Source organism: Macadamia integrifolia, chromosome 5 (assembly GCF_013358625.1).
Source record: "Macadamia integrifolia cultivar HAES 741 chromosome 5, SCU_Mint_v3, whole genome shotgun sequence".
Lineage (NCBI taxonomy): Eukaryota > Viridiplantae > Streptophyta > Magnoliopsida > Proteales > Proteaceae > Macadamia > Macadamia integrifolia.
The window spans coordinates 5,209,711-5,221,496 of record NC_056561.1 but is presented as its reverse complement, the minus strand read 5'-3'; the positions used below and the strand labels follow the sequence as shown (position 1 = coordinate 5,221,496).

Sequence of the window (11,786 nt, the reverse complement as noted above, 5' to 3'; positions counted from 1 at the left end):
ATTTTCTCTCTTTTCATTTAATAGATTTCAAATTTATCGGCCAAGACGTACAATAATGTTCATATCCCAGTTCTGTCATCTTTCTCATCCATTTGGCGCTAAATGGGAAATAAGTTGGTTAGTGGGTTAGTAGTAGTCTTCGTTTTCCTTTTCAAACTTCACGGATCTGCCTTTTCACACACAAACACAAAAACCAATCTGTCCCTATCCTTTTGCCGTTTTCTGCAACTTCTGCTCTCGAAGTAATGGAGACTTTATCCATTCGGCGCGTCGACAGGTAACCATCATTCTCTCAAACCCTACTCTTCTCTTATCTATTAATCCTAAAATGATTATACGATTGAAATCACAAGAGATTCTTTCTAGACTGCTTGTAGTGAATGATCTTCATGCAAAGAGAACCCTTTTCAGATATGGGTGGTTTTCCTTCTTTAATCAGTAGGGGTTAAGTCGATTTCGAGCTTAATAATCTTGGTACTGGCTGTAGTGAAAAGTGAAACCTACTCAAACATCAATGTCAAGTGTCCAATACCCACAAGAGCCAAAGCTCAGTTCTGTCGTCTTCTCCCTCTTTTTTGCCGATTTCTGCAACTTATATTTTCAAAATAAGTGGACTAATGGAGACTTTACCCATTCCGCGTCGACGGCTAACATTCTATATAATGCCACTCACTTAAACCCCACTCTTCTCTGTCTGTTACTTCTTCCAATAAATGGGTTCAGGAAAAACTAATCCTAAAATGATTGTACGATTGAAATCACAAGAGATTCCTTCCAGACCACCTTGTTTTGACTGGTTATCAAAGCTTTTGATTAAATTGGTTTGATTAGAGCAATTCTTTTAGATTTTGTTTACTTGACTTTGTGTTGAAACCCTTTTCAGATTAGGGTTGTTTTCCTTCCTTAATCAGTAGAGTTTAAGAGGTTAGGTTCTAGCTGCTTAGCTCATATCAATTCTCCAAAGTCAAGAAAGGAAGACAGCCAAGTTCAAAGAATCGTGTATTCTATTCTGATTTGATTTTTTTGGCTTTTTGATGACTATTACTTTCCATGGGATAGGTTGAAGACTCCAATAAACAAATGCTCCTATAAAGCTCCTTTGTGGGTTCTAATCTTCGGACTCAAGTCTCAACCATTCCGAGGAAGCAATGACATTCCATTATGGGATTCTGAATCTATTCTTAGTTTCTTCCCTTCTTGTTACAGCTCAATGTGCAGAGCTGAGCTCTACCACCGATATTGAGGTCTTGAAGGCCTTTAAGAATTCAATCACCAATGACCCATTTGGAGTGCTGGCAAATTGGACTAATGCAAATCATTACTGCAACTGGTCTGGCATTGCTTGTGATCCATTCAAGCATGTCATTTCTATCTCTCTCCTTGAGAAGGAACTCCAAGGCGAGATCTCTCCATTGCTGGGAAACATTTCGACCCTCCAGGTAATTGATTTAGCTTCGAATTCTTTCACAGGGTCAATTCCTTCTCAGCTAGCAAATTGCTCAGATCTTACCCAATTGTTCTTCTTCAACAATTCTCTGTCCGGCTCAATCCCAAAGGAATTGGGAAACCTGAGAAAGCTGCAGGTATTGGATTTGGGGAATAACTTCTTGAATGGAGATATCCCTGAAAGCATTTGCAATTGCACTTTGTCTGAACTTTACTTCAACACCAATAACCTCACTGGTGTAATCCCATCTTGCATTGGTAATTTGGTTAAACTTCAGGTTTTTGTGGCTTTTACAAACAACCTGAGCGGTTCCATACCAGGTTCCATTGGTATGTTGTCAGCTTTGCGAATTCTAGATTTGAGTCAGAACCAGTTGTCTGGGAACATACCTTCTGGGATTGGGAACTTTACTGGCTTACAATATCTTTTGTTGTTTGAAAATCTTTTGGGTGGGGAAATCCCACCTGAATTAGGGCATTGCCACAAGCTTGTGGAGCTGGACCTGTATGGCAATTCATTCGAGGGAAGCATTCCTTCTCAGCTTGGAAAATTAGTCAACTTGGAAGAACTAAGGTTATTTAATAACAGTTTATCCTCAACAATCCCTGCCTCCTTATCCCAATGCAAATCATTAACTCATCTGGGTCTTTCCAGTAATAAATTAACTGGGAATATACCTTCTGAGCTTGGGTCTTTGGGTTCACTAAAAGTTCTCACTTTATTCTCTAATAACCTGACAGGTGAGATCCCTTTGGCATTGATGAACTTGAAAAATTTGTCATATCTTCACTTGGGCTCAAATTTCCTTGGAGGGGAGATCCCTTCAAACATTGGTTCCCTCTATAACCTGGAGAAATTGTTTTTATATAAAAACTTCCTAGAGGGTTCAATCCCATCAGATATTGGCAATCTGAGCTTTTTGGTCACCTTACAACTTGGTCTAAATAGATTGTCAGGTAGCATTCCTCCTACAATATCAAAGCTGACATTCCTCCAAGGGCTTTCCCTGCAGGGGAATAACCTAGAAGGTTTAATTCCCACGCAAATATTTGAACTTAAAAAGCTGACTGTGTTCAATTTGCGTCACAATAGGTTTACTGGTCCAATTCCAGATGCTTTCTCTAACTTCCACTTTCTTTCAACATTGAACCTTGATGGGAACATGCTTAATGGTTCTATCCCAAAAAGCATTGGCCATCTTGATGGGCTTACACTCTTAGATCTGTCCAATAATCACCTCACAGGATCTATTCCTGGATCTGTAATAACGGGACTGAAAAACATGCCGATCTATCTCAATTTATCATACAATTACCTGGAGGGATCCATTCCAGTTGAGCTTGGAGGGTTGGCAATCATGCAGGCAATTGATATCTCCAACAACAATCTTTCTGGAAGTATTCCCACTGCACTTACAAGCTGTCAAAGTTTGTCTTCACTTGATCTGTCCATGAATGCTCTATCTGGTCAAATTCCAGCTGATATTTTGTCTAAGTTGGATTTGCTATCATACTTGAACCTTTCCTATAATAATTTAGATGGTGAGCTGCCAGGACACATAGGAAATCTCAAGTATCTGAACACCCTGGATCTTTCTTGGAACAAATTAAATGGTACAATCCCTGAGAACTTTGGGAATCTTTCTGCCCTGAAACATCTCAATATTTCCTTCAATCAACTTGAAGGCCCTGTTCCAAAAGCTGGCAAATTTCGACACCTTGATGCATCTAGTCTGGAAGGAAACTCTGGCCTCTGTGGAACCAATTTTCTTGGACCTTGCAGCAATTCAAGCCACTTAAATACAGCACACCGGTTCTCCAAGAAGGCTGCAGTAGTTTTCATTGTTCTTGGATCCATTATTATATTTCTACTTCTGTTTGGTGCAATTTCTTTCCTTGATCAATGCATCAAAAAGAGGAAAGCTGAAGACTCTGAAGCTTTAGATGCATCTAATTCCTTATCCCCAGCCATAAAGAGGTTTGATCAAAGAGATTTGGAAATTGCTACTTGCTTCTTTGGCGAAGATAATGTGATCGGTAACAGTACCTTGAGCACTGTGTTCAAGGGCAACCTGGAAGATGGGCGTACTGTTGCAGTGAAAATGTTGAATCTCCAGCACTTCTCTACTGAGTCTGACAAGTGCTTCAATAGAGAAATTAGGACCCTGAGCCGTTTGAGGCACAGGAATCTGGTCAAGGTAATAGGCTATGCTTGGGAGAGTGGGAAATTAAAGGCTTTGGTTCTGGAATACATGGAGAAAGGGAGCTTGGAAGACATTATACATGATCCTAGGGTAGATCAGTCAAGGTGGACATTTTCTGAGAGGTTGAATGTATGTGTATCTGTTGCCAATGGATTGGTTTATTTGCACTCCAGTTTTGATTTCCCTATTGTTCACTGTGATCTGAAGCCTTCAAACATTCTTTTGGATGGAGACTGGGAAGCCCATGTGAGTGATTTTGGGACTGCTCGCATGCTTGGGGTTCAGCCCAATGCTGAAATCAGCCTTGCTACATCATCAGCCCTTGAAGGCACCATTGGGTATTTGGCACCAGGTACTTTTTAAACCCATTTTAGTTTGAGTTATTTGTATTTCTGTATGCCTACAGTTATATGATATTTTGGTTAAACCTAGTAGCAGAACTTTCATGTCTTTTTGAAAATTTAAAGTTATGCAGTTTTGGTGGTCCAACTCAACCATGTGCCCCGCCTTGTATTGGAACTTTTCCTCTGTATTTTGAACCATTGATCTTCTTTTTCCTACCTTTACTTTTAACCATTTATTTTTACCCTCTGAATTGTTTTCTTGGATCTGTCCCTGTATTACTACACATTTTATGAAATAGGACCTCTTCCATATTTTTTTCTTTTTGAAACTCAAATGTATTTCTTGTTTTCTGGGAGCTGGTAAATATTTTTGTTTGTTAACATAGAATTGTGTTGAATCTGAGAATGAGATTTCTGCTTGCCTCATTCCTTGCATTTTATATTATTTCCGATCTTATTGAATTACATTGTTTTATTTTGTTTACTTGCACGTACTTTTTTTTTTTTTAATAACTTTATTGATCACTCTTTCAATTTTTAGATTTTCAATCTTCCTCGGTTGTTGGAATTGTTTGTCAATTATATTTGGTAAGTGATTGAAATTTAGTGATCTGTCTTACTAGTTCTTGATGTGAGATTATATCAGTTAATTGTTGTGTTGTCAAATAAAGAAACTAGTCTTATTATTCATCAAGCTCTCAATTTGTTGCTTGAACAATCAGTGATGAATCAATTGGAGTATCTACTAGATTAAGCACTGTTTCATCTGACAACATTCACTGCAGTCTTATGTTCTCCTTGGGTTAGGATTACGAAAAGTCCTTGGTATTCCTCCCATGTAACTTTCTCGTGGGAATCTTTTTTTTTTTTGATAAGTAGGCCCCAAGGAGAGTTGAACTCATGACTTTTTACGTGTGAGGCATGATCTTTGCCAACTGTGGTAGTACCCCCATGGGATATTTTAAAGAGTTTATAGTGTTATTTCAGTGCTTGAAGCTCTAAATTATTTGTGAGTTCTCACTTGAGTGAAATGATTTTGAGTTTTCAGAATTTGCATACATGAGGAAAATTACCACTAAGGCAGATGTTTTCAGCTTCGGGATAGTGATGATGGAGTTCTTTACGGGTAAAAGGCCAACAGGAACCATGGAAGAGAATGGATTGCCTATCACTTTACGTCAATATGTGGAGTTGGCCCTCACAGAAGGAATTGATAAGCTTCTTCAAGTGGTAGACTCGAATCTAGCTTCAAGCATATCCACCAAACAAGAGAAAGAAAAACTGGTGGAGCTCTTTATGTTGGCCTTATCTTGCACTTGCTTGTCGCCTGAGGATCTACCAGACATGAATGAAGTGTTGTTACCCCTTTCAAAGTTACATCAGTGTATGATGGGATCCAATGCTTGATGTTTCTAGTGGAAAAGATGAGAATGAACCAACGCTGTCTACTTCAATGCGATTCTCAACATATGAAAGCCTGTGGCCACATTGAATCCAAATCGAAGTGTCCAGCTGCAATAACAGGTAACAACATATGATGATGAATCATGAGAAATGCTTGCCATCTCTTACCTAAATAACTTTCCATTTTTTGTGGAAGTTTTGAATTTATTAAGGTAATGAGATATCCAATTTTTTTGAATTACTTAATGGGTGTGAAACCGATTATTTGTCATTTCATCATTTGCCCAACATTTATGACTTTTGCTGATCGATTTCGGTTGTAACATTATGAATTTCTAATTCTTGCTGGTGCAAGTCTGCCTGTTTCATAGAGGGCAGAAAAGGGTGTCAATTGGTTTGGTTTTGGTTCGGTTCAAGATAAAGAATGCAGAAACTAAAACTGAACCAAGAATAGGGACAAATATTCAAAATCCATACCAAATCGGTTTGGTTTGGTTTTGGGTTTTATTTGGTTCTTTATTCGGTTTAATTTGGTTTCATATTTGGTTTTGGTCTTATCACCCACAAAGACATTTCATCAATAAATAGTATGGAATTGAGCCTTCAACTTCTAATGCAGAACATATTCCACATAAAAAATAGAAGGTTCTAGTATCTTGTTAATCAAAGAAATTATAGTTCAAAGTTAATCGTGTATATTTAATCACTTGGATTCATAAATATACAACAAATCTCCCAAATTTGCTTGTGACTTAATGATGCTTTATGCCTTTATTTTTTATAACTTTTTTTTTTTTACCTTCACCTTGTCCAAACAAGCTGTAAATAGGATTGTTCCATGTAGAAATTTCCTTTGTGCAACAGTAGAATGATGAAACTTATTTTGGATTAGTGTATGGGGCTTAATTTTGAATGTAAAGCCTCACTTGACTTGAATCTAACATCTGGAATTACCCCGTAGAATGATTTCAGTAAGTTACCTTAAAAATGATCAAATTTCCCTTGATAGGGTTCAACCAGCTAAACAACATTATTAGAATTGGCCCAAACTTTACAATTAGGTGTATTTTATCCTTAAAAGCTCTATTCTAAAAGATGGGATGAAAACGATGCATTTGTGGGTCCACCACTCGAAGAGCTATTTGGAATTTTTTTAGGCCATACCAGCACCCAATCCTTTTTCTACTGGATAATACAAGGAAAAATATTTCCAATGAAACCTGACTTGTAATTTTTTGATCTGTGCTTAAAATTATATGAATGTTCAAAGCTTCTAGGGTTTTAACAAAATTGAAAAATCAAAGAACCGTTCAAAACCCGGCCTATCTAACTGAACCGAATTTATTTCAGCCTAGGATGACTAAATTCGTTCCTACCTAGGAATGAGGCATCCACATCAGCCTCAAGGCTAAATGTTGAAGGGTGGTATAGGAGCTACCCAGGCCATTTCCCTTTCCATGTGATAATTTTGTGATCTGGTTGAAAATTTGCTTCCTAATTAAGTTATGGGAGAGGGTTGGGCATGCCAGCAGATTTTGGTAAGCTAGTGGCATAAACTAATCATAGGGCTGGACATAAGAGGGCAAGGGGGACTTTTCCAAAGGGGGAGGAGAGAGGATGACATGCTCGGAACCCTAGCAGTTCCCAGCCTTTTCCCTTAAGTTATTTCCAAAATTAATTGCCTGATCTAGACCTTTGAATCTCTACCTAACTCATCCTATGGTTGGTAGCATTCTTAACCATTACCCCAGCATTTAAGTGAAGGGGACCCTCTCCACTATAAATAGGGCATCACTCTTCATTCTACAAATACATCAAAAAGACTCCAAGAGATCCTAGAATGATAAGGGGCCGTTTGATAACACTTCTATTCCTGGAGAGTGTTCTTTTACAGAAGTGTTCTTTTTCGATTCCATGTTGTGAAGACACTCTGGCGGAATAGAAACAGTGTTTGGTAAAACTATTTCAGAAATGTCCTTAGAACAGGAAAAGAACAGAAACAACGTTTGACAAACACTTCTATTCCTGAAGAGTACAATAATGAAAATTCACTTTTGAATAATGAAATCAATAATTACAAACATGCTATTATGGTCAAATTTAACTTAAATAAGGAAATAATTTGTTTATGAAATTATCTTTTAAAATACTATTACTTAAAGGAAATAATAAAATATAAGCATAAAGAGTTTCCACATTTATCTTAATAAAAAAACAAAAGTCTACTATTCAAGTTTATAGGAACTACAAAATAAAAATCATAGCTGCAAATAGGTGTCTTGAAATTTTATTACATAAACAATCAAATCAGGGGGTAACCCTTATCTACTGCCATCTGAGTTGCAATTTGTATCCTTAGCTCATTCATCTGTCTTCCTTGTACACGTTGACTACCCTAATGAATTGTAGTAGAAATACCAGCAATATCACCATCTTCTTGTTCTCCGTGAACGTTGACTACCCTGACTCTCTCTTCATTATCATAGTAGTCATCTTCCCCAAATTGTTGAAAAAGTGCATCTGTTATTTGTTCAGATTTAATATAGTTATGAAGTCCACAACAAGCTATCACAATATAACTTTGGTAACTAAGTGAGAACTGAGTCATGTTTTTTAAAATAGGGAATCTTCATTTTAAAATTCCAAAACAACGCTCAATATGATTCCTTAAAGAAGAATGTCTATAATTAAACAATTCCTTAGTACTTCTGGGTTGTTTTCTTCCTCCATTATAATCTGGTATATGATATCTCTCTCCTTGAATGATGTCAAATATCCATTCCTACTCACATATCCTGAGTCTACAACGTAATACTTCCCTACAATATGATAAAGCAAGACATTAAAAACATACACAATAATCATTTGCATACATGATAATTTGGGAATTGATATACCTTGGGGAGGATGAGGAAATCGCAAGGTAGGATCCTCTAGGGCTCTATTGAATACACGACAATCATTTGCCCTGCCTTCCCAACCCGCATATACAAAAGTGAATTTCATGTCAAACGAGCAGGCACACATCACATTTTGGGTTGTTATCCCCTTCCGTCCGCGATATGGGATCTGTTTTCCCTTGGGAACTATAGCAGTAACATGTGTACCATCTATGGCACCAATGCAATCCTATTAAAATAAAACAAAAAACCAACCAAAAGCACTATTATGTGAAACAAAAAACGATCATAAGTTAAAAAATGATGTAAACTTATTAGAAAGAAATTTTCCATTTTACCTTAAAATATGGCCACGATTTGTTGTTTGCAATTATTTCCACGATTTGTTTTTTTTTTCCCTCGCATTTTAGGGTTCTCATGCATGCTTAACTTTAACAATGTACTAAATTTCTTCATGTAGCACAGACGAGTAATGTAACTATATTCATTCCTTTTAGGTAATCTAGTTTATCATTTGCATACTAACTCTATATGTAGCGCCGAGACCCTCTATGAGTATTTCTAACTTTACTTTTTTAAATAGGATGGTTAGCCTTTATTTCCATACGTGTATGTTTGATTCCATGTCGTAGGCATAAAATTCTTTATTTCCTATTTAGAATGCCAAGTATGGAAGACCGGTTTTAACCAGCGGATTGGAGTGCCCAAATCCTTCCTTGGACCATACTTGACCCTTACCCAATCTCATGGTGAGGCTAGACTGGCAAAGAGTCAATAAGATCACTCAAAGACCATCAAGATAAAATAGGCAATAATAAACACTTACATGCATAGGTCCTAGATCCCTGAACCTAGGTGGTGACTGCTAAGCTTTTTGAAGACACCCAAGGATAGGAACAGTTTCAAACCATTCCAAGAATTCTGCGGAGGGGAAACCTTGCCCATGGGTCATTATTTTCACATGCCACCTTAAAAAGTCCTAAGTGAGCTTATCAATGGCCTTGCATGCATCACCGACTAGTAGCAAGAACATTTTTGTGTCAAGACACAAAATCAGCTAAATCATAGACAAATAATTGATAGATTTTTTGAACTGATAGATGTATTTGTTTAAGTCCATCCTACATAGACTGCCATCACACATCTTTTTCAATTATTGTACAATGACAGATGCAATTGCATCCACGTGCATAAGGCCACTTGAAGAACTGTAGAACAACAGCCTATTTTTAAGTCCATTTCTTGATTTTGATTTTGCTCAATAGTTGTTTTTATTGGTTAAGTAGCTTCTTGTGCAAAACTGTACTCTCTTCTCTTCTTTTCTCTTTTTTGTCTTAGTAAACATGGGGACAACATCTGGTATAACCCTATTTTTTTTTTTTTTTTTTTTTTTTCTAGTTAAAAAAATTTATTATGGTTTCGTTATAGTAAATTGGCACTACACTAATCACTAATCTGGTCTAATCATTACCTGTAGGCCACAAGAGAAAAAGAGGGTGTACTAAAGCCCTCAAAACAGTGGCCATTCCTACTGGACAGAGGAGGATGCTGCAAGTCAGTATCCATAATCAAATAGTTGGAGATTACTCTGAAGAATTCATATCATATTTGGGAACTTTTGTTGGGAGTGGCACAATCTTGCCATTCAAATACAGCGATTGGAGATATGTGCCCGAACACTACAAAGAGCAGGCTTGGAGACATCTTCTGGTATGGTGATAGTAGCCCATCTAAATCACCTTGAAAATATAGTGTGATTTCTGTTGTAAGTGTTTGATGTCTATCTTCAATATGTTGTAGGTAAGACATGACATACCAGAATGTGCTAAGGATTTGTTTATTATCACCCGTACGAAGAGAAGTGGACAACCGGTAGATGTGCTATCAGGTGAAAAGATGGTAAGTATTTATGTATTATATCTTGATTGCCACCATAGGTAAACATGTATATTTATTTGCTAACTTGAATTTTACACTGATTTGTAGAAACAACTTACTCAGAAGAAGCTTTCTCTACCCCCAGAATTGAGAGAAGCTAGGGATTCCGTGGACTATACATTTATGGAAGTAATGGGCTACGAATCCCATGGACGAGTGAGATGTTCCCACCAAGAATACGACAAGTACCAAGGGATTTGGGAGATCGGTGAGGGTGTGCAAACTTTAGTCCCACATCGCCTAGGGAGAGATCAGTGGAACTATTATTGTAACTAACTATGTTCCAATATATTATTGATTATGTCCAATCCCAATTGAGGGAAAATACATAAAAAGAACATTTCATTGCAAATTCTTGATATACAAGACATTCAATTGAATAAGGGTTGATAAGCCAAATCAATTACTTTGTTTTTGCTATAAATTGGTATATAACAACTCTACATGAGATTTTTATTTAGTCCATCTTAGTTCACCAAATCAAGCTGCATTATTGCATCCTGGCATCAATTGTTGCCAATCAACATGAGTGTTGTGATCTCTGTGTTAGAACTACACCGGATTGTTGGGATCTGCTGGCCATGAAAAATGGGTTTCACATTACTACATATGTCATGAGCTGCTCCTTGTCCAGTGTGCTGCAAGTGTATGCCTCCAATCTCCAGGTGCTCACAGGGCACTGCTCTACTACATGTGATAATGACTGCAAGCTGAAACGGTGTAGTTCCTCTAATATAATTGAACTTGATGTTTCTAAGCTTGATAAGAGATGGAACCTACACACATTAAGAATGTGATCAAATGGGTCTTTATGTTTCTAAACAAATTATATCTTGTTTCAATTTTTCTTACATTCTTATTGCATTGATAATGCGGGCAATACTCCTGATCCAAGATGACTGGATAGACGACATTCTTCACGATGATATCCTCAAAGAAGATATTAGAGGCAACACCGGTGTCTGGTGAAGAAGGAAATGTCTTGATCCTCACACCATTTTGGGTGTTGATTAAGGTGCAGTTCTTCACATAGACTCCATTTACGTCCTCTTCACCTTTGTTCCTGCCTAGGCTGCCAACACTGATGCCATGTCCACATACCACCTTGGTGACAGTTAGGGTGCGGGTGCCAGGATCAATTGAGATGCAATCGTCACCGGTGCCAATGGTTGCGTCGGTAATGTTGATTCTCTTTGAATTTGCTATGTGGATGCCATCGGTGTTGGGACTATTTCCTGGTGCTGATATTTTAATATGTTGGAATTTCAAGTCTACGCATTTGTAGAGGCCAATGTGAAAATATTTGCTGTTTAGTGAGGTTATATCTCGGATCACAGTGTTGGTGACGAAGTTGAATTTTAAGCTCTGCAGTTAATGATCAGCCACAAACACCACTTAATATGTTGTATAGTAATTATAACAGGTTGAAGTTGAACTAGTTTGTTAAAATAGATGTGTAGATTGTGATTTTGGACCAGTCCTTCTTGGCCTGCAACTGGGTCCCAAAGACTATTACATATAGGAACCAAAGATTAGGGTAAGTTTACATG

The 11,786-nt window shown here is 37.4% G+C and overlaps 1 protein-coding gene across 3 annotated transcripts; it reads left to right on the top strand.

The window, feature by feature from the left end:
• The first annotated feature begins 92 nt into the window (after window positions 1-92).
• Window positions 93-9,982, top strand: LOC122078594 (LRR receptor-like serine/threonine-protein kinase FLS2). 3 transcript variants are annotated; one of them, XR_006140125.1, is made up of 3 exons: window positions 93-4,002; window positions 5,043-5,518; window positions 9,776-9,982. XR_006140125.1 is itself a non-coding variant. In XM_042644633.1 (2 exons), exons 1-2 carry the CDS (start codon window positions 1,149-1,151, stop codon window positions 5,399-5,401), a joined length of 3,213 nt encoding a protein of 1,070 aa, XP_042500567.1. In that variant the 5' UTR covers window positions 93-1,148; the 3' UTR covers window positions 5,402-5,958. The 3 variants fall into 3 exon arrangements, 1 of the variants encoding a protein (XP_042500567.1); XR_006140124.1 differs by lacking the exon at window positions 9,776-9,982 and adding an exon at window positions 5,527-5,958 and having other exon boundaries at window positions 5,043-5,461; XM_042644633.1 differs by lacking the exon at window positions 9,776-9,982 and having other exon boundaries at window positions 5,043-5,958.
• The last annotated feature ends 1,804 nt before the right edge of the window (window positions 9,983-11,786 follow it).